General features: G+C 35.4%; 1 protein-coding gene and 1 non-coding gene across 9 annotated transcripts in view; both read right to left on the reverse strand.

The window, feature by feature from the left end:
- Positions 1-27,519, reverse strand: part of DENND4A (DENN domain containing 4A) — a 104,800-nt gene that overhangs the window by 31,216 nt on the left and 46,065 nt on the right. For all 8 annotated transcript variants that reach the window (XM_045823173.1, XM_045823172.1, XM_045823171.1 and 5 more), the window contains 9 exons: positions 25,312-25,378; positions 23,932-23,990; positions 21,883-22,027; positions 21,445-21,620; positions 17,822-17,922; positions 15,077-15,295; positions 12,694-12,839; positions 2,816-2,949; positions 328-463 (listed from right to left, as the gene is read on the reverse strand). In XM_045823173.1, coding sequence (XP_045679129.1) covers positions 328-463; positions 2,816-2,949; positions 12,694-12,839; positions 15,077-15,295; positions 17,822-17,922; positions 21,445-21,620; positions 21,883-22,027; positions 23,932-23,990; positions 25,312-25,378 — 1,183 coding nt within the window. The remainder of the gene's footprint in view (positions 1-327; positions 464-2,815; positions 2,950-12,693; positions 12,840-15,076; positions 15,296-17,821; positions 17,923-21,444; positions 21,621-21,882; positions 22,028-23,931; positions 23,991-25,311; positions 25,379-27,519) is intronic.
- On the reverse strand, positions 16,327-16,525 carry LOC123809082. Its single transcript, XR_006783949.1, has one exon. It is a non-coding gene; the product is annotated as a U2 spliceosomal RNA (small nuclear RNA).

Genomic DNA, 27,519 nt, shown 5'->3' on the forward strand with positions numbered 1-27,519 from the left:
CATAAGCATCCTTAGTTAACTGCATGTTGAACAAGTACAAGTCACCTGCTTTTACAATGTTTCCATAAGAAAACATGTTTATAATTAATATACATTCAAGCTTCTGCTTGAATATGTATTATACTATATATAAAATAAAGTTCTAGAACAAGGGAACTAGTTAATTTTTTGAAGTCCACTTACTCTAAATTATCTTCAGAAAGCTTCAGGGAGCTTAATGTAGTCATAGTTATATGTGCGGTAGTAAAGTATATTAAGGGAGGATGAGTGTCACTTATTTTTGTTCTAATAATTGATTACATGAAGAATGCAAAATTCTCAAAGCACCTGTTTTGTTCTTCTGAACATGGGAGAAGGGCTACTAGGACTACTTGATTTTGAAGGCAATCTGCTCTTTCGTGTTTGTAGAAATCCTTCAGGTCTCTCAAATAAATTGTTCCTAAGAACTGGAAATCCATTATAGCTGTTTTTGAAAAGAAAAAAAAAAACTCAAGCATACATAGATTATCATATCATACAGGTTACAACCTAAAAAAATGTATGACCAATAACTTCTTAACTTGCAATTTATTTTCACTATGTTTCTCCATCAGACAGCAAATATTTATGCTAATGTTGCTTTTTTATATAATATTTAGAAATGTAATAGCCAAACATAAACTCGTATATATATTTTGGAGGAAAGAATTTTGCTGAACTGAAACTACAAAGGAACTCATGCAAACTTTGTCAGTATTTGTGTAAAGATAGAGCAAACTTATGAGATGATATAACAGTTGGTAAAAGACCCACCAAACCAATAACTCTTACAAACAAGACAGTCATTAATATCATTGCTTTGGATTAATTTATTACTGTAGACCCTCCTTAAAAATATGCAAGTAATATATTAGCACACCAGGACAAGCTCTCATATTATCATGAATTGGTTTATCAGGTTGGTGAGCAGATTCAGGACTTCATTTGTGACAAAGAAAGTTGAAGAGGTTGGAGACCAGGAAGAAAAGATTAGAATAGGTAGTTCTATTAGGAGGTGGGTTTAATTTGGGTGCTAGAGGAAGGTGTTTGGACATTTAAAAAGTAGCAGCAGCTAGGAAAAAGGAATGGTGAAAAGAACAGGAGAAGCCTCTGGGCAGCAAACTTAATCTATTTCTAATATTCTTAAAGGCATATAGTTTTAATTAACTAAGGAGAAAACTATACTAAAAGATGGCAAACTATATCTATTATATTCAGTGTAATTAATTCAGTATAATGAGAATATATCAGTAATGACTATTAAGTAGGAATAAAATATCAAAGAAGTTTAGGAAGATCATGTCCTTTAAAAAAATTCATTGTACGTACATGGTATGATAATAAGACCATTCTGTGTATCTTGTAGAAACTTACTGCTTTATCATTTTGTATAGAAAAATGTAAGTATATTAATGATCTCTTATTAAGAGGACTTACTGTGTTCCACTGAAGACACTTAAAGCTGTTTTTTGAATGATGGGTACAATTACACTAAAATTATATTGGGTAGTGTCAAGGGGGAAAAATGCCTCAGATTCCTTAAAAAAATGGGAACTTTTAAAGCTAAGTAATTTTCATATTAAGAGACTAAATCTAAAAGTAAAATTTTAATTAAAAGTTAAAACTAAACCACAAAAAACCCCAAAATATACTAGCAAACATAATAAAAGAAGTCTTATAAGTATAATGTACAAAAGAAATAAAAGAAATGAAATGTTTAAAAAGAACAAGAGAGAAATTAGGATAAATATTTTAAATGTCTTTGACTAAAGACAGACCTTTAAAAAGTGACATGAACCACACCATCACTCAATGAAAAGGGCAGGTACCAAGCGGCCTGTGAACGAGTCGACACTGACAAGCATGTGCCACACCGCTTTTTCAGTTGTAAAGACCTGGGTTACAAATGAGGGTGTTCAGAAAAATCCTTTTTTAACAAAAATAACACTGTGACAATGAATGATAGGTGAGAAATGGTTTTAGAATGTTTAAATAAAGAAGTATTATTGGAGAATAAAAAATAATTTAAAATCTGAAAAAAAATATCGCTTTAAGTAGAAACAAATGTATATTGGAAACAACCTATAGTACATAGCCAATGCATACATATATATATCTAGATGGATGTGTGAGTCTACCTCTATCGTAGCCTTTATTTCACTGCGCTCAGAACATTTCCCTTTTTCCCACTAGCCTCGAAGGCAGGAACAATGTATCATTCAAGTCTAAATACCAGGCATTTAGCACAGAGTCTGACCAAATTTCCTAAATTAATAATCATCAATCCAATAGTTCTGAGTTTCCATGACAAAATAAAAACTCAGAGGAAAGTTAATAACCTAAAAAAATTATACCATCCAAATCAATGGCACAAATGTTGACTGTAAACTAGATTTAACTTCTGTAGACCAAGGTTACATTAACTACTGTGTGTGGGGGGAAGTAAATGAAGTGAGGAAACCAGCTTCAGTGGGAAATAAAAATAAAATTTTTATAATAGAAGTGCTGCATTTTGGTGAGGTAAGGTCCTAACTGAATTTAATCAACATTTATGAGAACAGATACTTATGTTGATACAGAGAACTTCCCATTCCCATGTCTATATAATGTAAAATTATAATTTTTTCTTTTTATACCTCAAAACTTAATAATGGATGTGGGATAAGCTTGCTTACCACCTAAAAATTAGGGATCTGTAAAGTTTGGATTTTTGAAAATACCACAGTCCTTAGAAAGCTACGTCACAGGTGATGGATTGCTTCTCTCTTTCAATCTCAAACATTCGCCTCTTGAATACCTGTACTGTAAAGGGGCTTCTTCACCATTGGGTAGATGGGGGATCTCAGGTGGTGTTACAAAAACAGTGTGTTCACTTTTGAAAGATTCATCCAGTTCGATAAGCCGCATTTCACCACTCTTGTCCATATCCACCTGAAGAAGTTTTAAAAAACATACATAAAAAATATATTGGTTAGTCAAGTGTTTGTCTATAGGGGAATGGTTAAATGAACCATGTACATAACTAGATACTAAAGAGGTAATAAAAAAAAAAGAAAGAAAGAGCAAGTTCTCTGTGTACTACTATAGAAAGATCTCTAAGACAATTAAGTGAAAGTAACAAGGTGTAGGACATTGTGTGTGTGTGTGTGTGTGTGTGTGTGTGTATATATATATAGTGAACTATCTTTTGAGTAAGGAGAGAAAAATAAGAACATATATTTATTGGTTTTTTTTTGCTTGTATTCACATAAATACTACAGAATACTAAGAACAGTAATTATCTATATGCGGAAGGGCAGATGGATGGAATGAACAAGAATGATCAGGACCCACATTTCCCAATGTATATGTTTGTTATTTTCCATTTTGAACCAAGAAAATGTATTAAAGAATTTTTTTTTTAGTGTACACATACATGGGTGTGTATATATTGAGACTACTGGGTTCTATCTTGGATTTATTCTAAATATAACAAAATTCCCTAAGTTTTTCCAGTATATGTAGAAACACATATGAGTTAAATTCTAGTCACCTCAATATTGAAAGCACTTTAGTAGTACTACTCCTCCTAGAAAATTTATAGCAAGGTAATATTCATAAAGAAGGAAAACTCACAAAGTCTACACTGTGCAAAAGAAGCTCATAGAGAACACACCACTGCATTAGCTTTTTTTAAAGAAACAGATGTCATGTATATAACAAAATATAACCCACAGAACTTTATTCAGTTAGATAGAATGAATATCACATACCAGTTGGGAATAAATGGGACAGCAAGGATTATTAACAAGCAAAATCTTTAAGATAAGGATATAGGGAAGAGTATAGAAAAAAGGACAGGATAGCTTTTATTTCTAATTCTTAAAAAGAGCTGATACATTCAGAGTCTTCTTAAATAAACTGTGGGTTGTAGCTTCATAGCATTATGTGTCATTATGTCCAGGATTAAAAAATGTTTTTCATGGTATATCCACACAGTAAACTAGATAACAACTGAGGCATATTAAGGAATTATAATTAATGACAAGATAAAATGTTCTCAAAATAATGACAAATAAATAATATCAGGATACTAAATCATACATATAGTATGATTCTAATTTTTAAAAGAGAGTACCATATTTTGCCATGTACCATGCACATTTTTGCCCAAAGTTTTGTTAAAAATATATTTTATTGATTATGCTATTACAGTTGTCCCATTTCCCCCCTTCACTCCCCTCTACCCTGTATACCCTCTCCCACCCACCTCCCCCCTTTAGTCCATGTCCATGTGCCATACTTGTAAGTTCTTTAGCTTCTACATTTCTCATACTATTCTCACCCTCCCCCTGTTTATTTTCTACCTACAATCTATGCTACTTATTCTCTGTACCTTTTCCCCCTCTCTCCTCCTCCCACTCCTCTGTTGCTAACCCTCCATGTGATCTCCATTTCTGTGGTTCTGTTCCTGTTCTAGTTGTTTGCTTAGTTTCTTTTGGTTTTGCTTTAGGTATGGTTGTTAATAATTGTGAGTTTGCTGTCCTTTTACTATACATGTTTTTTCTGTATCTTCTTTTCTTAGATAAGTCCCTTTAACATTTCATAAAATAAGGGCTTGGTAATGATGAACTCCTTTAACTTGACCTTACCTGAGAAGCACTTTCTTTATCTGCCCTTCCATTCTAAATGAAAGCTTTGCTGGATAGAGTAACCTGGGATATTGGTCCTGTCCTTCATGACTTGGAATACTTCTTTCCAGCCCCTTCTTGCCTGTAAGGTCTCTTTTGAGAAATCAGCTGACACGCTGATGGGAACTCCTTTGTAGGTGACTGTCCCCTTATCTCTTGCTGCTTCTAGGATTCTCTCCTTCATTTTTACCTTGGCTAATGTAATTATGATGTGCCTTGGTGTGTTTCTTCTTGGGTCCAACTTCTTTGGGACTCTCTGAGCTTCCTAGACTTCCTGGAAGTCTATTTCCTTTGCCAGAATGGGGAAGTTCTCTTTTATTATTTGTTCAAATACGTTTTCAATCTGTTGCTCTACCTCTTCCCCTTCTGGTACCCCTATAATTTGGATGTTGGAACGTTTAAAGATGTCCTGGAGGTTCCTAAGCTTCTCCTTGTTTTGTTTTTTTTTTTAAATTCTTATTTCTCCATTCTTTCCTGTTGGTTGTTTCTTTCTTCCTTCTGGTCCACTCTATTGTTTTGAGTCCCAGTTTCCTTCCCATCACTATTGGTTCCCTGTGCATTTTCCTTCATTTCTTTGATGGTAACCTGCATTTGTTCATCTCACTTGCGACCAAAATCAACCAATTCTGTGAACTTCCTGATCACCAGTGTATTGAACTATGCATCTGATAGGCTAGCTATCTCTTGGTTGCTCAAAAGGATGAGTTCTGGGGCACTGATTTGTTCTTCTGTTTGAGCCATCTCACTCTCTCTTTTTTTTTTGGTCTGGTCCCTCCTGTTATGGTGAGGGGTGGAGCCTTAGGTGTTCACCAGGGCTGGGCACCCCAGTTACTAGATTGTGACGTTGTATGTGGGGGCGGGGGTGGGGGGAACAATGGCGGTAGCTCCGTTCTCCTGGGACCTTAGTCCCTCCCCTGGGATCCTTGGTTGCGCGCTCTGCCCTGCTCCACAATCGTCACCTCACTGGGTCTGCCAGCTGCCGCTTGCGTACTCAGGGTCCACCCGCTGCTATCTTGCGCGCCCCAGATGCCTTCCGTGCTCCCGGTTGCCTTATGCGCCCAACTCTCCCTGTTCTCTGCACTGAGACTGCGTCCGGCTGGTCGTCTCTGCCCCTCCTACTGGTCTGGATGAATGGGTCTATTTTAACTTCTTGGCTGTCCGACTTCCATTCAGATAAATTTTCTATCAGTTCTGGGTGTTATTCTATCTCTAAATTGTTGTTGTTCCAATCTTGGTTGTGCGTGGAGGTACGGTGTGTCCACCTATACCTCTATCTTGGCCAGAAGTCCTCTCTTTTTTGCCCAAAGTTTTGAGGGAAAAATAAGGATGGGCATTATACATGAGTATGATGACTACATAACACAGGTATAAAAATGGGCATAATAATCCCATGTATAACGTACATAAAAACTTGGGTGTGCACTGTACACGACAAAATGCAGTATGTATATTATATATATACTGGATATAGTTGTGTGTGCTCTCATACACACACAATTATCAAAATGACACTTCTGGGTAGTGCCATTACTGGCAAAAAATTTTCTTCTTTTTATTATTTATTTTCTAATTAAAATATAATGAATATCAATTACTTTTATTTACTTTTTAAAAATTACACAAGGACTTCCAGTCAAAATAGTGGCATAGGTAAACATGGTAATCTCATTGCACAACCAAATCAAAATTACAACTAAATTATAGAATAACCATCACTCAGAACCATCAGAAATCAAGCAGAGTGGATATCTGACAACTACAAAATTAAAGACACCATATCCATCCAGACTGGTGGGAGGGTCGCAGATGTGGAATGGGCTGGTCCCACATCCACGTGCAGTGGAAAAAATTCAGGAGGGATATTTCAAAAGTAAGGAACCTCAGCCCTACCCCAGGTTCCCCCAGTGCAAGATTTCAGTGTGAGGAAGATAAGTCCCCATAACTTCTGGCTGTAAAAAGCAGCAGGGATTGAATCAGTGGGAGAAATTTCTGAACTCCCAAGCAGCTCCTCATAGAGAACCTAGAACCTGCGCAAGGACTTAATCAGACTTACCCTCTCTGAGCTCCAGCACTGGGTGTGAAAGGCACCAGTGGCATATAGGAAGGAACTGAAGTGTCTAGCATTAAGGTGAGAGCTGGGGGAACAGCTTACTTCCAGACAAAAGGCAGGCAAGGGCCACTGCCCCTTATCTGAACCCTTCCCCCACAGAGCCACACAGCTGGCAGGTGGGTGCCATATCTGAGACTCCATCAACCTGGCTAACACTGTTTGTCCTATCCTGGAGATCTCCTAATACTCCCTCTAATGTAACTTATAGTACCACCCAATCTGTTAACAGTGACTTTTCCATATGAATGGTTGGTCTTGGCTCCTGTTTCACAACTTCCTAAATCCTTTCAAACAAGCAATAGCTAGCCTCAAAGAGCCCCCAGCCCCCATACCTCTTGATAAATGGCCCCAGGCCTGGCTCTAGAAGCAGTCAGACTATATTCACAGCTTGGCTTTGCCTGGGAACCTCCAAGCCCAGTGCAAGTAGCAGCCATCTCAGATTGCTTTATAGCTCAGCTAGGGTGGCCCCAGGCAGAACACAGGTTGGAGGCTGACCTTGACCTGCATCGCCCAGAAAACTGCTGAGCCTGTGCACCCAGTGGATAGTTACTGACCATGTCAGAGTACCACCACCCTGCCCCTGCAGAGGTGATCCTCCATGAAGGGCAGAGGTTGGAGTCTGTGGTCACAGCCAGACCTTGTACCTGACTGGCCTAGCTAAATCCCTCCCATTGACCTGCCAACAGTAATCAAGGCTCAACTACAAGAGGACAGTGTACTCAGCCCACAAGAAGGGTGCACCTCAAGTACTCAGTTCGGGTGATAGGGGAAGCTGTGTCACTGGACCCTACAGAATACCTACTACATTAGGCCATGATGCCAAGATAGGAGTCACAGCAGGTCTACCTAGTACATAGAAATAAACACAGGCAAGCTGCCAAAATGAGGAGACAAAGAAACATGGCCCAAATGAAAGAACAGATCAAAACACTATAAAAAAAAAAACTAAACAAAATGGAGATAAGCAACCTATCAGATGTAGAGTTCAAAACACTGCTTATCAGATGCTCAAAGAACTCATTGAGTACGGCCACAACATAAAAGAAGAAATGAAGGTTACACTAAGTGAAATTAAGAAATATTTACAGGGAACCATCAGTAGAGGGGAAGAAACTGAGGTTTATATCAATGATTTGGAACATAAGAAAGAAACAGGCATTCAACCAGAACAGCAAGAAAAAAAGTAATTAAAAAAAAAAAAAGAGTAGTATAAGGACCTTCTGGGACATCTCCAAATGTACCAACATCTGAATCATAGGGGTGCCAGAAGAAGAGGAAGCGCAAGAAACTGAAAACCTATTTGAAAAAATAATGAAAGAAAACTTATCTAATTTGGTGAAGGAAATAGACATACAAGTCCAGGAAACACAGAGAGTTTCAAACAAGTTAGACCCAAAGAGGACCACACCAAGACTCATCATAATTCAAATGCCAAAGTTTAAAGATAGAGAACCTTAAAAGCAGCAAGAGAAAAGCAGAGAGTTACCTACAAAGGAGTGCTCATAAGACTATCAGCTGATTTCTCAAAAGAAGCTTTGCAGGCTAGAAGGGACTAGCAAGAAGTATTCAAAGTGATACAAAGCAAGGACTGAGAGACTCATGATGGTGGAGAAGCAAGTGGAAGCTACACTAACCTCCTTCTAGGGCCAATCTGGAATTACAACTAAATTATAGAAAAATCATCCTGAATAACCAACTGAATACTAGATAGAGAGAAGCATTATAACTACAGACAGGGGGAAGAAGCCACATCACCACAACATGACTGGTAGGGAGTGTGCAGGAGGCAAAAGGAAGCACGAGAAGGCTAGCTGGGATCAAATGGGCAATAGCTGAAGTCCTGCAGGCATATTTCAGTGGCCAGGGGATTGCCCCTGAGAAGTGTGAGGTCTAAACCCCAAGCTGGGCTCCCCAGCCTACTCAACCAGAACAGAGGAAGTAACCAAATAACATATGGTTGTGAAAAGCAGTGGGGTTTCTGTCTGCCAGGGAGAGACAGCTAGAGACTCAGAGAGCCTCTTAAGGGGCCAATGCACAAAATTCCATTTGCAGCCACTTACCCTGGGCTCTGGCAGAGGGAGGTCAAAGTAGACTATAGAGATGTTTGAGGAGAATCTGGGGCTATTGGTTCTGGGGAGAAAGCTAAAGGAACAGCTGCCAGGACCTCTGTGCCGAGTCATTCCCCATACTGCAAGAGCCGTCTTGCTCAGGCAGAGCAGACCCCTCCAAGTGGCATCAGCCTGAGGAGAAACAATAGCTCCACCCACAGGAATTACTCTGCCCCACCCTATGGTGCTTAAGCCATGCTGCTGAGGAGTAGAGCTGGAAGACATTCACTGATTAATAGAACAGAAAGCCTGTAGGCAGAGGCAGATTGCTGGGAGCTCTGAGGCTTCAGATGACACACCTCTGGGTCTGGTGCTGGACAAAGCTATCCTTAGTGCCCAGCCTCATTTTTCCTTCACACACCTAGACCCAGCAGAAGAAGCCACATGCTGTGGATCCTGATAGCTACAAACAGGTTGTCCAGTGCTTAGGTGTGCACCAGTCTGGCAGATATACCTAGTACACAGAAACGCATAACACAGCAGCAGCCAAAATGGGGAGATATAGAAACAGATCCCAAATGAATGAACAAGAGTGTACTCTAGAAGAAGATATAAATGAAATAGAGGCAAGCATTTATCAGAGAGTTTAGAGTAATGATTATAGGGATACTCAACTGCAAGAAAAAAAGACATAGAAACCATATAAAAGGACCAGTCAGAAATAAATAATAAAATATCTGAAATAAAAAATACACTGGAAGGAAGAAATAGTAGGTTAGATGATGCAGAGGATCGAATCAGTTATTTGGAAGACAAAGGTGAAAAAAACATCTAGGCAGAGCAGCAAAAAGAAAAACAAATATAAAAAAATGAGGAGAGCTTAAGAAACATTTTTAACAAGAAGCATAACAAAATCTGTATCATGGGAACATCAGAAGGGGAAGAGAGTGAGCAAGGTATCAAGAACTTACTTGAATAAATAATGTCTGAAAAATTCCCTAATCTGGTGAAGGAAAAAGCCACAGAAGTCCAGGAAGCTCAGAGAGACCCAAACAAGCTGGACCCAAAGAGGCTTATACCAAGACATATCTAATTAAAACAACAAAGCTTAAAGACAAGGAGAGAATCCTAAAAGCCACAAGAAAAAACCAGGTAGTTACTTACAAGGGAGCACCAATTAGACTGTCATCTGATTTCTCCACAGAAACATTTCAGGCCAGAGGGGAGTGGCATGAATTAGTCAAGGTGATGAAAAGCAAGGACGTACAACCAAGGCTACTTTACGCAGTAAGGCTATCATTTAAAATTGAAGGAGAAATAAGAAGCTTCCTAGACAAGAAAAAGCTAAAGGAGTTTGTTAACACCAAATCAGTACTGCAACAAATGTTAAAGGGCTTGCTTTAAGAAGAGAAAGAAAATAAAAATAGAGGAAAATACTCTAACAATAAAATGGCCCTAAATACATATTTATCAATAAAATCACCTTAAATGTAAATGGCTTAAATGCTCCAACCAAAAGACATACAGTAGCTGAATAGATAAGAAAACAAGACCCATATTTATGATGCTTCCAAGAGACTCATATTAGATGGAAAAACACACACAGACTAAAGGTAAAGGGATGGAAAAAGATATTTCATGCACATGGAAAAGGGAAAAAAAAGCTGGGGTAGTAGTATTTATATCTAACAAAATAGACTTTAAAACCAAGACTATAGTAACAGACAAAGAAGGACACTACATAATGATAAAGGGAACTATCCAACAAGAGGATATAACCCTAAGGATGCTTAAGGAACTTAATGAAGACCTTGACAGCATAACAAAGATCCAGTCAGAAATGAAGGATACACTAATTAAAATAAAGAACAAACAGTCTATGAAAAATAAAATAGCAACATATACATATCTATCAACAAATGAATCTAAAAAACACTAAACAAGAAGAACAGAGACAGAATCATGGATATGGAGAGCATTTTGATGGTTGTCAGATGGGAGAAGTATGTGGGGGAATTGGTGAAGAAGTGAGGGGATTAAGAAGTACAAATAGGTAGTTACAGAATAGCCATGAGGATATAAAACACAGTATAGGAAATGGAGTAGCCAAAGAACTTATACTCATGACCCATGCACATGAACCATAGTGCAGGATTGCCTTAGAGCAGGGTGTCAAACTAATTTTCACCGGGGGCCACATCAGCCTCGAGGTTGCCTTCAAAGGCCGGAATGTAATTTTAGGATGGTATAAATGTGACTACTCCTTAACAGTTAAGCGAGAGCTCGGCACTGCCACCAGGTAGAAACAAGGTAGAGGGCCAGATTTGGCCCATGGGCCTAGTGTTTGCCATCTGTGCCTTAGAGAGTGGGGTGTGCTGGGTGGAGGGGGGGAAGGAGGGGAGATTGGGACAACTGTAATAGTATAATCAATAAAATACAATTTTTTACAAAGCTATGTAAAATCCCCAGATTCTTGATTGATATCTGTGCAGATTCACAGTTACCTATTTTATTCAATGGGTTATAATCTGTTACTAAGTTTGATGTTGAAATCATCCCAGAGGTAGATATTGGGAGTCCACTTAAACTGGATTGTGTTTCTGTGCGTGTATTGTTTTTATAAAAACATGTTTCTAACATTCTTGGGGCAATTTCTTTTTCTCTAGCATAAGCTACTTCAGGGCTCATTTGTACTTTCCTTGCCCTAGACTTGGGATCAACCATTTCTTCAAGAAGTCCTGACTCCTTTTAGTGGAGAATAGTATTTAGGAGCCAAAATTTGTGCATTAGATGTACGCATTGCTATTGGGGTATGGCTGCTCCCAGGTCCTTGCTGGGTACAGAGCTAGGAAATATGTGTTTGTGTGTGCACTTATATCTGTACTTATTTCTATGTCTATCTATACATATTGCAAAGTAATGATATCACGCGGAACCTCCAATTCTACAGGGTTCATTCTGGTATTCTCCTTTTCTTTATTTGTAAATTCCTTCTCAGTCGGTGGGAAACTTAATTATCTTTAATATATTTATTTATTTTATCAATTCCCCCGTATGTAACATTCTTCCCTCCCCATTACCTCCTAACCCATGTATATGACTTTTTTACTCTAATTTGGTTCTGATAGCTCCTTCAAGACCAACCCCCATCCCACCAAGCTGGCATCTCCCTCATCCAGATCAAACCCTGAAACTACATTTGCTGTCTGGACCCAATGGCAATACTCTCTCTCACTTGTGTAGTCTCTGACACCCACACTAGGCTGTTTCTCCTACTATACCCCATTCAGGTTTTGATACCTCTCTCTGGGCTACTGTTCCCCAACATCCTCTCTCTTCAGCATGGACACCCACCTTGCTCTATCCCACCTACTGATATTAGAAGTGAAGGAAAAGGGAAGGTTTCACACATGAATTTAAAATAGAATTAATTCACTTAATTTATGATACAACTCATTCCCAAATTGTAGTAATAGTCAGGTGGAATATTCATTTTGCTCTATGCCTGTATCTCAGCATGTGACAATCCATCTTAGAGAAAAAGGAGAAGTGAAATTAAGAATGCCCAAGTCAGAGGTCTACAGGCTTGAACAAAACTCCTGTAGTCTGACGGCTAAAACAAAACTCACAATTTATTAAAATCCTGCAAGGTATTCCCAAGAGGTTGTTGTGTTCTATAATGTCTGGTAGGCCACCAAAACTTTCATAATAAAGGGTCAATGATGAAATGAAGTTAACTGAAATTTTGTTAAAAGCTAGTAAAAGTTATAAATAGAAACTAAAATTCCTAACATTTACAACAGTCACACAAAATAACTTAGATCACTATAGACAAACTATTACTTACTTTATCTACACAATCATCAAAAAACGCCAGGCTTGCATCTTTATCACTGACAAAAGAACATTCCTCAATGAAGCGAATAAACATTTGTGTTTTGGTCATCATATTATAGAATTTTTGATGTGATCGGTCCCGGCTTCTTAAGAAAGCTGTTCAACATAAATTTCCAGTGTCAGAATATATAATATCATTTATAGATTCATAGAATTTTCAAGCTAAAAGGAATTTGATCAACCATGTCATCTACACCCCACCGTTTTGCCAAAAATGAAACTAAGACCCTGAAAGAGGAAGCGACCTGACAGAGATAGCAACAGGAAAGAAACTTGAATCCAGACATTTCAAAACCAGAATTGTCTCTGTGTCCCCTCACTACTTTGAAGATTGCACATAAACTAGAAAATGTGAAAGCATTTTAAAATTGCTACTTTTCCCTCTTTATGTGTTGCATGCTACGTGAACGTGGCTCATGCTCTCTTTCCACATACATATGTGGCTTTTTCAAAGCAGCAGTTATACCCCTCCTGAGTTCACACTCACTATACTCAGTTACATAACACTTGGGTTTCTTTTGGGCTCATGAACTCAAATTCTTTCCAGTCTCAGGAAAAGTTTTGCATAAACTGTTCTCTCTGCCTAAAACACTCTTCCACTTTCTCTCTGCCTGGCTAATCTCTACTTCTCCTTTTGATGATGGCCCAGATGTGAATTCCTCACAAGAGCCCTCTGTGATCTAAAGTTGTGAACTCAAGTGTTCATTCATATTTTCAAATTGTTTATCTTCTTGACTATAAGCTCCATGGGAAAATGATTATGTTCTCGTTCTTTCTTTTTTTGTGTGACCATGTACCTTTTGTATACCACTATACACCCAATGCCTATCATTTGGAGACACTCAATATATGTTTATTAAATGAATTTCTCTCTCTTTTTATCTTCATCCAAGGACATTTTTCCATTGCTTTTAGAGAGAGGGGGAGCGCGGGAGAAACACATCGATATGAGAGAAACATCGACTGGCTGCCTCCTGTACACACCCTGATCAGGAATTGAGTATGCCACCTAGGTATGTGCCCTGACCAGGAACTGAACCCGTAATTTTTGGTTATAGGACAACACTCCAAGCAACTGAGCCACACTGGCCAGGGTATGAATTTCTCTTTTAAATGTTAAATACTACAAAAGAAAGTAAATACATATTATGACACAAAATGCATTCCAGGGCTCCCCAACATTTTTTACTTCATGGCATAGAGAGAAAATAGTACTTGTAGAGAATACTGAAGTAAAACAAATGAGGCTGCTCAAGCCTGGAGGTGATCATTCTGGGCTACTTGGCATGCCAATAATGTCTGGCTGCCCCAAAAGCTAAAAGCGTCAATGTCAACACACCTGTGACACAAGTGCAACAGTACGTGTTTAGAAATCTCTGTACTTTTCAAAGAGTTCCTTATGCATATGTTGCCAATGGGATTACATTGAATGTGCCTGAGAAATAACTAGTCCTATGGAAATGGATTACTTACAGAGTTATTATTAACAAAATAGGTATATAAAGAGGTCTGTCCAGAAAAAAGTCCAGCCATTGTTAATATAACAAGAATGTTATATTAACAAGAATATAACAAGAATATAACATATAATGTGCGACATTAATGTAACCTGGGAGCCAAGGAGAGTGGACTGGAATGCCCATGCGTGAACAATGACGACTTTGCTGTACTAGTCAGTGGGGGCAGTAGATGCCACTGAGTGACCATGTGTACTGTGTGGCTGCTGCATTCAAAATGACTGAGTGAGTAGAGCAATGAATCTGCATCAAATTTTGTGTTAAACTTGAGCATTGCTCTGTGGAAACTATTCGGGTGATTCAGAAGGCCGCAGCTATGGGCAACTGTAATTAGTTTCATTAAAAAAACTCGCCCGCTCATGCACCATGTCCGTGCAGAGTTTTCTGGCAAAACTTCAAATCACCCAGGTGACTCAGTCTCCCTACAGCCCAGATTTGGGACCCTGTGACTGACTTCTGGCTTATCCCAGAACTAAAGTCACCTTTAAAAGGGAAGAGATTTCAGACCAGTGATGAGATTCAGGAAAATATGATGGGGCAGATGATGGTGACTGGGAGAACTGTGTGAGGTCCCAAGGTGCCTACTTTGAAGGGGACTGAAGTGTCATTGTCCTGTGTACAATGTTTCTTGTATCTTGTAACTTCTTCAATAAATGTCTCTATTTTTCATAGTACATGGCTAGATACTTTCTGGATGGACCTTGTACATTTTTGATAAATATGAGCTATTAACCCAGAAAGCAATGAAATCATTGGTTAAACTCAATAATATGACTTAATAAACTCAATAATATGTAAAACTATGCATTCACTCACCTTGTAGGGCAAAAAGAGAGCTTGCGTCTGTGGCTGTCTCAGATGGGGCTCCTGTTATTGGCCTTAAGTATGACCTATACCCTTTTAAAATAGAAGCCATGAAATACAAAAACGCCTCTTGGATTTCCAAATCTATCATGTGCAACCTCTTTCCAGAATTAAAATCATAGTCATTCATTGATAAGTCCATTAGTCCATCATCTCTTGGTCTCTGCTGCACTGTGAAGAGATATAGTATTAGTGTTTTCTCCAAACTGTCAAAACTAATGTTTACAATTGTATCAATATAAATGTTTTGTACATGTATGTCATCATTATGCTGTACACCTTAAATTTATACAGTACTGTATGTCAATTATATCTTAATAAAATTGAAAAAAATGTGTTATGTTTTCAAAAGGGCTCAAGATACCTCAATCTTTGTTTATATAACTTTGTAATGTGCAAGTCCTAGCAAATCTTTCCTTATCCTTTTTTTAGGTTCTGCTGAGTACATTTTGTCTAAATTAAACATAAAATAATTCCAGTTTATCTGACTACTATCAGAAAAAATGTTCATGTCCTGAAATAACTATACATGGATTTATAAATGAAGATCATAACAACAATAGTCCTTCCTTCCTTTTCTTAAAAAATATAAGTGCTTATAGGAGAAACATCCTGGGATTCAAATATAAAAATCAACTCTTACTCTTCCTGGAGAATTCCATACTAAAGCCATTAGGGAGTAAAATAAAATAACTTTACAGTAGAGAAAGAGCCTGGTAGACACCACCTAATCAAGTGATCAAAGTGAACACATTCATCAATAATGGAACAAATTGATACAGTGCTCAAAGGATGCTGTGAAAGGAACTCAGTGTCACTCCTGCAATATTCCTGTCAAAGATGCATGATCTACATTTATCATGAGGACACTCAGACAAACCCACATCATGCACCATTCTCTAACAGTATCATCTTCAAAAGTGTCAAGAAAGTGAACAAAAAATTAAGGAACTGTTTAGAGAAAAGGATACTAAAGAGACTTGAAACTAAATACAACATCTGATTTGGAAATGGATTATTTTGCTATAAAGACCACTATTGTGTTAATTAGCTCAAATCTAGTCTGAAGGATGGCAGTAATGCTGAATGTTAATTTCCTGATTTTCAGGGTTACATTGTATTGATGTAGGAGAATGTACTTGCTGGTAGGAAATACATTCCATTTGGAGGTGACGGGGCATCTATTCTCAAAGGGTCAGGAAAAAAAGTCTGCGATTGCTTCAAAATTTAAAAAGTTTTTAAAATATGAGGAACAGTGAATCATCTGAGTCTTCTGGAGTTCTTATTGTCTAAAAAAGTGGAAGTATTAGAAAGAATGTGGGCATTGGAACAGCGGCATATGTTTTAAACTGATAAGAACAGATATTACACTTGATCTTAGCCAAAAGGCTGAGAAGCAACAGAGGCATACATTTTAATCATTAGCTTCAACTGTGTGATCTCTAAGAAGGCACTTTACCTCTCTCAACCTTATTATCTTCATTTCATAGGTGCAAAGATAAAAGAATGTATGTGAAAGTGCTCCGAAGGTAAAAAGTGTTACACAGTCCTCAACTATTAATATTGTTTAAAAGTCTATAGTTTTAAGTTTTAAGATTCTGCCCTTCAATCAAGCTAGCTGGGCTATTTCACTCATTTTAATAATATTTAAATGTTGCTACAAAAGATGCTGGACTTCTCAGATATTCAAAAGAATTGCATGCACTTTTAGAGAGCAATTTAACTGGGTAGCTTAAATAAAACTCCATAATAACTTATTTGTTCTACATTTGATCATTTAATATCATTTTTTAAAAATACCCCATTTAATCATTTGATATAATTTTTTAAAAATACCCCAATATTTTTGAGCCACTTCCAAATTATCTACCTGTGGTGAGGTTTATTTTGTAAACATTGTCTTTCATTTCTACTTCTATATATACTGCAGGCAACCTGAACGCCCAAGGATATGTCACCTCCTATGTTTATATTTCACCTAATACATAAACGAGAACCTCAAATATCACTACACAATTAATGACCATTTCTCATACCATAAGTATTAAATTGTGGGCCCTGAATGGACAGCTGTTATAAAATATCAAGAGGATTAGATAAACAAAGATTACTTCTTCTTAGTAATCTGGGTCACTGTCAAGATACTCTTACCTAAGATTTTTTACTGAACTATTTCATATCCTAATCAATTTTCATTTTTATTAATTTCCTAATGCTCTCAGCAATTTGAGGTAAGCACAGTATTAAGATCCCCTGAAGGTGAAAAGCATATGACCTAGCTCTCGCCCCACTGGAAATCAGCATTTCTTAATGTAATTTAAAACATCTGTATTAGATTTTCAAAACTGACTTTTTATTCCATGTATAAAAGAAGTATACAAGTAGAAATGCTTATTTTTTTCCTTGCATTTCAGTAATGGTAAAATTAAATAACTGCCTTAACCTCTTTTTTAATTTTATTATTCTCAAATGGTTCTATAAAAATGTAGTATCAAAAATAAATTTTATAAATCTCCCATTCAGCTTCTAACAAATTTTGCATTTTCGTTTTTTAACAAAAAAGGCAAATGCTCATTTGCCTTTAAGATTGCAAAACACTTTCCCTTAGATAAACATTATATTTTTACAAGTAAGGAAAAGTAACTGGAGTCCTCTTCTCAGATTAAATCACTTCCTTTAATTAAGTTAGACACTTACATTTTGCCAATTGCTGGTGCAAATTATTCAGTGTGTTCATCAGATTTTTACAAGGTTTCTTTGGGAGTATCTTCCAGGGTACATTTTTCTTGTCACCAGTTCTGAGATTAAATGGCAAAAATAATGTATTTGTTAGATGGACCTTTTGGGGGGGGAACAGGGGAAGTATATACTTGATATATATTAGAAAGGAAAAATAGAAAACACATTAAACAAAAAAATAAAACACAAAAATATTCTAGTTAACAGGAGAAAATACTACTGGGGTAAACTGAGATGTTGAATATTTAAAAATTGAATATTAATTTATATAAGAGTGAAATCTTACACTAAATATAGCTAAAAAATCTGTAATTATGTTGGTAATTCTACTTGTATTGGAATCATGCTAATCACTACCAAACATAATGTGGTGGTCATTACTCTTAAATTCCATTTAAGATTCTTTAGATACCTAAGTATTGCGAAAATCCTACTATGTGGATTTTTTTGTTGTTGTTATAGACTCTAAGATAGCACTGCAGAAAAACTTTCAATGAGCTTATCAAAATACTCTGGTACATCTTAATATTGTTTCTTTGTTTCCTAAAAGTGAAATTTATTTTTGTGTCTTTCAGAAAAGAAGTAATCTATATTAAATTAATTGAATAAACTACAACAATCCAAAATACTTTTATAACCACAAAGGAGGACATGTGCTTGAAAGTGGTATCTTTGTTTCTATAACACGCTTCTATAACCTCCTTTAATACAATTATGACAACACAGTTTTTCTTTAAGCTTATATGGGGTAGGAGAAGAAAAGAGTATGGTGATAAAACACCAAAAAGGTTTTGGACTTAACTATAGCTTTGCTTATTTCATTTATTAAATCTTTTTTTTCCCTGTTTCTACAGCAATGAATACTTATTTCAGAAAACCTGAACAATGTACAGAAAAGGGGGAAGAAAAGTACTCACATTCTAACCACCATAGACAATAACTGCACAGGTGTGGTGAAACTTGAACTTTTTTTTCAATGTTCCCTAAACTTGCCACAGAAAAAAAAGGGCAAATATCACTTTGAAAAACTAAAAAAAGAAAAAAGAGTAGATGAGAAAGCTAAAGCTGACAGAGAACAACTGTCTTGGAATCTATCTTATCTTTCCACAAATGAAAATAAAAAGACCGATAGGACATGGTCAAGTTGCAGATGTCCTCCTGTGAAGGTTTTATTTCATTTATAATGTGACCAGGAACATGGAATCCTACTTCAAAGTGAGAACATAGAAATACTATTTACGTTATTTTCATGATAAAACTTTGCAATACAGCATTCTCACTGTGCTTTACCCACTGTACGCATTCTGCCTTGCTGGACTAGATTATGAACCATTTTATAAAAAGGAGTATTATTTGGTTTGTCTTTCTACTCCCAATGCCTAGCAAAAAAAGGTATTCAGAATAAGTCTGTAGCATAAATGAAATGAAAACTATCTTGTTATCATTTCATTATATCTAATTATTTATTGAAGTAATTAATTTCCTTCTCTTACCCTTGCTATCTTCACTTTACAACTTGGCTGAGTAGGACAGTTTTACTTAGTACCTGAGTTTGGATCTGTGATAGCCTTCTGCATTTTCATTAGTGGTAACATCACTTACAAGATTACCATTACATAAATAGCCAATAATTAGTGGTAAATGTATTAGTTTAGAGTCAGTCAGTGACGGTTTCAAAATCCAGTTCTGGCAGTATAAGTTATGTGGCTTTTAATAAATTAAAACCTAAGCCTTGTTTTTCTTATCTGCCACAGGCACAGCATAACAGGAGATAACTTAGGCTATGCAGACAGCTTAAAGCCTAGCACATATCAGATGCTAATTTCCCTTTCTTCAGAAATTTCTTGGCATTCCTGTATTGTATATATCTAAGAATCAGAGAGGGGAAAAGAAAACCAAAACTCTCATACTCAGAATTTGTTTTCCTTTTAAATTTCAGGTTGGGGCTCCAGAAATTCTGGATGAAGGAAGGTAGAAAGTTGTTAGTTTACCAGGTTAATTAGACCTTTCACAGGTCTGTCAAGAAGGAAGAACACTGATGAGTGAAATTACCCATGTTTCTTTTATTCTTTATCTCATTAATGATCAAACAGAAAGAAAAAATAATAATTAAAAATTCTTTTAATAAATGGAGGGAAAGAACAAAAAGAGGGAAATGTAATTTATTACCATAATAAATACAGTATATACTCATTTACCACTCTTTATTTCAATTTTTAAAAACTTTATGTTACATAACATTAACAACTGACAAGGAAAAAATTATTACTTTAACATTTAAAGAATCAAATATTCCTAGTAAAGAATCCTTGACTCTATCAATCCCATATACAAAATGGCTTTTACGCCCGAAGTACATCCCACATATTCTTGGTTAGGCTTTCTCTGGATAAAAGCTTTTTGACAGCATACATGCTTCATAATAGAAAATTATTTTCTTGCTAAACTCGTCTGATGATTTAGGTATCTGAGGTTTTGACATATGACAAAACTAGAATTAATGTAAGATTTCAGAATTAAATTAAGAGGCTTTAATATAACACATGCATATTTAAAAATGAAGAAAACCAATTTCACATATACATTTTTAAGTTGTTAAAAGGCATACTAGCTTTTGGGCTTTACTGATAGACTAACTTGTAGTTATTTTAAGTATGTCCTGTGAATTCAGTGTGGTCACTGCATCAATTCCCTCTTCCCTAAATAGCATAAGTTTCATTAAACTGAGAATAAGGGATAGAAGAGAAACATTTAATTATAAAAAAAGGTACAAGTAGCCCTGGCTGGGTGGCTCTGTGGTTGGAGTGTTGTCCCAAACACCAAAAGGGAGCGGGTTGGATTACCCGCCGGTGAGTACAGGAGGCAAACAATCGATATTTCTCTCTCACATCAATGCTTCTCTCTTTTTTCTTTCTCTCTCGCCTCCCCACCTCCCTTCTCTATTCCCTCCCTCCCTTACCCTTCCTTTCTTTCTAAAATCAATAAGTATATTCTTGGGTAAGGATTAACAAAAAAAGCTATGACTATATAGCTCCAGCAGTAGAACCTAAATATTATTCCATTTAAAGGGGGAGACAAAATCCTCACACTCCTAGGGTATAAAAGGAAAACAATTATGTATAAAAGTTATTTAGAATTTAAAAACATTACATTAATTTTGCTATGAAGAATGAGTATTCTAATAGTATTATACTACACTACAAGTATGATTGAAATATTAATCAAGAAATAATATTCCAATTCAATTTGTGTTTCACCCATACTCATCTGACTAAAGGGAAATAAATGTTTTCTAATCTCAATTTCCCTTCTGCTAATTTCTTGGTAAGTATAAGATTATACTGTTTTTTAAATATTTTAAAAACTAAGGATGAAAGGTACATTTTCTTTCCAATAAAACCTTCTCCAATGCCCTAAATCTATCCCACTGAAGTATAGTAAGGGCTGATTCAAAGATGGTAATAATCTCAAACACAAAAACAATATAGCTAAGGGAAAATCCTAATAAGCATTCATAAAATAAAAAACTACAGGCATTATGAAGTAAATTATTGGGTACAGACTCACTAAAATGTACTTACTGAGAAATGGTGTTAGTATCGAGGTCAACACAACTAACGTCTGGTGGAGGGTCATAGAGATCAAAGTATCTTGAGTCAATTCCTACTATGAAGGGACATGGTGCACTCAAGACGTCAGCTAAAGCCAGCGGGCAGAGAGGAACATACGGGCATGGCCAGTGGAAAGGGAATATCATCTTGGATAAACAAAAGATAGGAGAATATTTAGCAGTTTGACAGTGAAGCATAATTTATCAGTAGGCACATAAAAATGTCTTTTAAATATTTATACCTAAAGTCTAATGTTTGAAAACGAATTAAATAATTATAACTAGTGTCAATGCTCAGAAAATTTAGATTGTTTTCACAACATAAAAATTCATTACAGTCTGAATTTTAGTTAAGCACTGAAATGGCTTTGAATTGTATGTTTTCACAATGAGAGACTGTGATACTCACAGACACTAGTGCTTCTGTCACACTAGTAAGCACAGAAGGCCGTAAGGAATGGATGAGAATCTTGTGTTCTGTTACTGCAAACACCAGCAGCGTCACAGCGTTTTCAGGGCCTAAATTCTGAAGTAGTGTTGAAAAGTTGCCGCCACTGTCAATCCAAATGAAAATATGTAATTAATAAATAAAGATTCAATTATCTCATTACCCCAAATAATAGGAAAAATGTTCATGACTAGGGTAGGATTTGAATTGTATAGTCAACTTTAAATGTGATGGCTGATCTTGTGTAGAGAAAATACTGCATCAGAAACACACTATGAAAACAATGACATTTTGTGAGGTTCCAAAATCATTCAATTCTCCTGCATTGTATTCAATATGGAAAATAAAAAGTCATCTGCTTTCTTTTACATAGAAAGATCTACCATATAAATAATGTTGAAATAAAGAATCTAATTTATAAAAGGAATGCTTTGATTGAAAACAAATACTTTAATTAAAGTTTTGGCTCTTCTACTGTAATAATCAGAAAAATTACATGACTTTCAAGCCCACCTTAAAGTAAAAACACATATTAAAATTTAGATTTATGAATAGACAATATTTCATATTGTAATGACAGCAGTAATATGCAATCAAGAGCTACCAAGTAACACACACACACAAAGCAAATGTATAACCCAAACTCAGACATTCTGTATAGTAACAAAATACTGGGTTGACAAAGTAAATAATCCAGTAAGCCAACCAGTATTTTGTCTATATAAGGCTAAATAACTTGGCTTCACTGGATTAATGTTTTTAAAAATAAAGCAAAACTAATAACAAAAGTCTCTTGGAGAAATGAAAACGTATGTCTGAAAAAAAACAAACAACTTATGCATGCTCATAGCAACATTATTTATAGCAGCTGAAATGGCCATCAACAGATGAATGGATAAATAAAATGCAGTATATCCATATACTGAAATATTCATTGTACATAAACCGAATGAAGTACTGATACACACTACAACATGGATAAACTTTGAAAACATTATGTTAAATGAAAGAAGCTAAACACAAAAGGCCAAATATTGTATGATTCCATTTATATGAAATGTTCAGAATAGGCAAATCTGTAGAGACAGAAAGCAGACTAACTGTAGCCAAGGGTTGGGGAGATGTGTGTGTTTGTGTGTGCAGGGATGGGAAAAATAGGGAAGGTAAACTGCTAAAGCATATAAGGTTTCTTTTTTGAGAGATGAAAGTGTTCATACTTGATTATAGTGTTAGTTGTGTACTTCTGTGAATATACCAGTGAACTGTACAATTTAATTGGGTGAATTGTACAGTATGTGAATTATATACCAATAAAGCTATTAACAAAAAAAGTCTTTGAGTAATTTAGAATCGTTTCTACATAGTCTTAGTATTTCTAGCTTATTTTTGGCTTAAACAAAGGTTAAGAAAACACTGGTCACTCTGGGCCGAGACCTAGTGATGGAATAACCTGCAATTCTTACAAAATGAATGTCAAAGATAGCAGACCTAGTCTCCCTCAGGTATATGCTACAGAACAGCTTAATTATAGTGTAACTATTTCTCTGCTAGAAAAATTATATACAGCTAATTAAACTTCAAGAAATGATACCATAGAAAAAACATTTAACAATTTCTCTGAAATTTTAAGGTGATGAAATATATTGTTCTATCCCATCATTTAATATTTATGACCATCTTTTGAGGTTAAATTGAAACTTAATTGCATTTGAATGTTCTTCATAGGATATTTGAAACTAAAAATAACTTTTCATAATCTATATCCATATGTACCTATCATGTAATAGTACTTGATGATAACAAATGTATACACAAAATACCAAACACTACTGTAAAACTCTTTCTTTAAAGAATGTTACTCTAAATACTAAGGAACTTAAAAAAGAAAGTTAAATGAGAAGTACTTTCATCAACATTTGAAATTTTACCTAGGGAAGAGAGAATATATTTTAATGTTACTTTAGCTCACACTAGATTTAGAGAAACAAACAGAAATGTAGTTTTACTTGCCTTAGTGGAAGAGGAGAAGAAACAGGCTGACTGAGAATCAGATTATCATGTGGTGATAGCTGGAAGAGATTTAAAATAAAGTATTTGAAATACAAACTTTGAAACACCTCTGTGGTAAAAACACACAGACTAATGATGATTCATTACACAACGCTGTACTAAGATCCTGAAAATTATGTCCTGATCACTGTCCTCCTCTGACTACTAACTCTTCTATTCTCAATCCTCTACCCTTCTTCTGCTACTCAGTGTTTTCCTGGTGCCATTTTAACACATCTGTATCAAAAGGCTGAATTATTCATTTAATAGCATAAAATCAGAGTTAGCACCTACGGTCTCCAGGAATCCACAGGCCACCTGTGTTTACATAAGTTTAATCGGAACTCATCATTTACATATTACCTCTAGCTGCTTTTGTGCAGTAATGGCAGAGCTGGGCAGTGTAAATAGAGATAGTATGGCCTATAAACACTAAAATATTTACTGTTCAGTCCTCAACAGAGAAAAATTTGCCAGCTCCTGCTATAAAACAAATCTTTTATGTGTATTCAAACTGAGTGTGCTATATATATTCTGGCACTAAATATCAAGAAGTAAAGCAAGGATGATAATATAAATATGCAGACTGATTATGAAACTTATCAAATGATATTTTTCTAAACATTTTATCTGCATCAATATAATGCAATTATTTTTCCACATTTTCAAATTTATGCAGGTTTTCATGAATTTGTAAATATCGATTTGCCAAATGATTTCTAATTTTAAATAATACCCCATTAAGGGCTGTGATAAATACATAAAAAGAGTGATATTACATGAAAATATTGTCTTATATAAATCATTTCATAAATGATTAAATAAGCAGAAACTTACATTCAAGAATAAAAGCAGAAAAAAATATGAACAAAAGGGTAAAGATACAGTCAACTGGGAAAAGTGATGGGGAAAATAATTTATGTTCATTTTAAACTTGCCCTATCACAAAGATATGAGCATTCCTTCCTGCAATACATGAAAACACACAACTGTTACTTCTATATTTTCTCATATACTTAGCTTAGGGAATAAAGGCCAAAGCCACAGAGGAACTTTCAAATACCTAGAACAAATTTAAAGAAAGAAGTTCCTTTTCGTGTGTTCAAAACATCTACTGCCTCCTACTTCTTTAACCCTGCAACCCTTTATATTTAAGGGAGAAAAATGAGTCATCTGAGAGGCAATTAATAAGAAAATAAGGGCCTAAACTCCAAAAGGAAATACCATCTTGCTCTCTTTTGATCTTATTTGATTTTCCCCCCATTTAAAACTGTTACCATTGTTACATGTTGACACAGCCAATATGCATTCAACAGGGCATTTACATCAAGAAAATCTTACCTGAACTAAAATACGTGGTCTCTGAGGAGATGGAAAAGGAACTTTGTGCATAAAATGAGAAATATGCCTTAAAAACAAACAACAAAAAGCCAATTAATTCATTCCAAAGTGAGTCAATATGCTACAAAAGTCAACATGTCTCCACAAATTCAAGTTAAGTCAAAAGCTCTGTGAACCTGTAATTGCTACATCCTTGCTACTATAAAACATGTGAACAAACAACCAAGTATTTGTCCCATTAAAGCTACCTGTACCTAAATTCAGTTATTTCTCATATTAATTGTTGTTCACACTCAACAATCTTTATGTTGAATGTTTCTGTTATGTTATCTCAAAAGCCATTTTAACTTTGACCGCTCTCTAAGTAGATAATATACAACATATCAGAGATGTGGACATTAACAAAGAAGCTAATTTGCACATTTGTAATGTACATTTTAGTCAACTGCTCATATTTGAAAAATGAAACACCATTTGGACTGCTCCAGAAAAATGGAAGAGTCTAACTGTTTCTAAAATGAATACTATACAGACAGTCCCTTTTTCATTGAGCTTTATTTTTCTGCACTTTATAGATGTTATGTTTTTTACAAACTAAATGTAAGACCCTCCACCAGCAAAAAGATCACAACTCATTTCACTGCAATACTTACTTTATTACAGTGGTCTGAAATGGAACTTGTGATTATCTCTGAGGTATACCTGCACTTTCTTTTAACAATAGGTTAAAAATCCTATTGCTGATTTTATGGGTTTTTTTCCAAGAAGAAAATGGATAAAAAGCTACATTGATGTGTTTTGTTTTGAACACTATGGAAAAGAAAAAAGGCAACAATAGTGAAAAATCCTTTCTTTTTTTTAAGGAAAAGGTTATATTTTATTTCTGCATTACTTTTCTTTTAAATATTATTTCAAAATCATTTTGGTTTCAGAACTGGGATAATTTCAACTGGATAAAGAACATTAGAAATGTATTAATTTTACAAACATGTTTTGACTGCATGCTATGTACAACACTGACAGAAATTATGGGAATTATTAAAAAGGTATCTACTACTACCACTTTACACCATGAAGGTACTCATAACCTAAGGAAAGAAGATAAGGGGCTAGGTAGGTGGGTCAGTGTAGACCAAATGTCTCCATGGATGCTTTGGACAGGACCAAATGTCTGCCAATCCCTATGATAAAGTCCACAAGTCTGGGTGCAGTGACAAAAAGGAAAATCCACAGTTTCTGTAATCCAAATGCCCTCCCTCTTCTACCTACTCATCTGTGTGAGGCCAGGTTTATATACTTCAACTCAAACAACATATTGCCACAGATTAAATACAGAAGCACATATGAGAACCTACCTGTGTTCAATTAATCCAGACATTAGATTTGTAAAAATGTAAAACAATGTCATTCTTCTCACTAATTTTTTTTTGTTTTGGAAAACAGTTATTATTTTTTTAAAGATATTTACATTGACATATAATAGGTTTATTGTTTTTAAAAATAACAAATATTTTAAAGTTCCCAGCTTTAATTTCTATTATAGTAAATATCAACAAATATAACATATAAAATAAAAGTTCCTTGGGGGATCCTTGGTTTTTTAAAATATAAAGGGGTCCTGAGACCCAAAGATTCGAGAACTGCTGTATCAGACACTGAGAATATAAAAGTGCCAGGAAAAATTAAAGAGTAGTCCTGTACACCAAATGTTCTTAAGATAATCCTATCACTTTCCAATTGTCATTAGAGTCAGAGAATTCTGCCTAAGAATACAAAAGAGCTTAAGTGATAGATGGTATAAGTAAGCAATAGTCAGACAATGGAGATAATTTAGATCTTATTTGCATCAGATCTTACTGCACGAAACATTATTCAGCTTGAATAAGCTTAAAGTAAATCACTAAAATTTAAAAAGAATACAGAATGCACTTACTAATCTTCCCTTTAAATTCATGATAGCTAAACATAGTAAGAAATATTTTTAAAGGTTCATAATAAACCAAAATTATATGTAAAATAAGAATTACAAAACTATTTTTAAAATTCCAATTAGAATCTCCAAATTTTACAAGAACATTAAAAAATGAAACACTTAATTTTGTTAGAGATAAATTTATTTAAAATAACAACTGTAAAAGTATAACAGAAAAATATTTCTGATTGAAAAAAGCAAATTCTTTTTTCCAAATAACTCCTGACAAACCTAAT

The sequence above is a fragment of the Phyllostomus hastatus genome, unplaced genomic scaffold (genome assembly GCF_019186645.2).
Source record: "Phyllostomus hastatus isolate PE091 unplaced genomic scaffold, TTU_PhHast_1.1 phas_scaffold_501, whole genome shotgun sequence".
Lineage (NCBI taxonomy): Eukaryota > Metazoa > Chordata > Mammalia > Chiroptera > Phyllostomidae > Phyllostomus > Phyllostomus hastatus.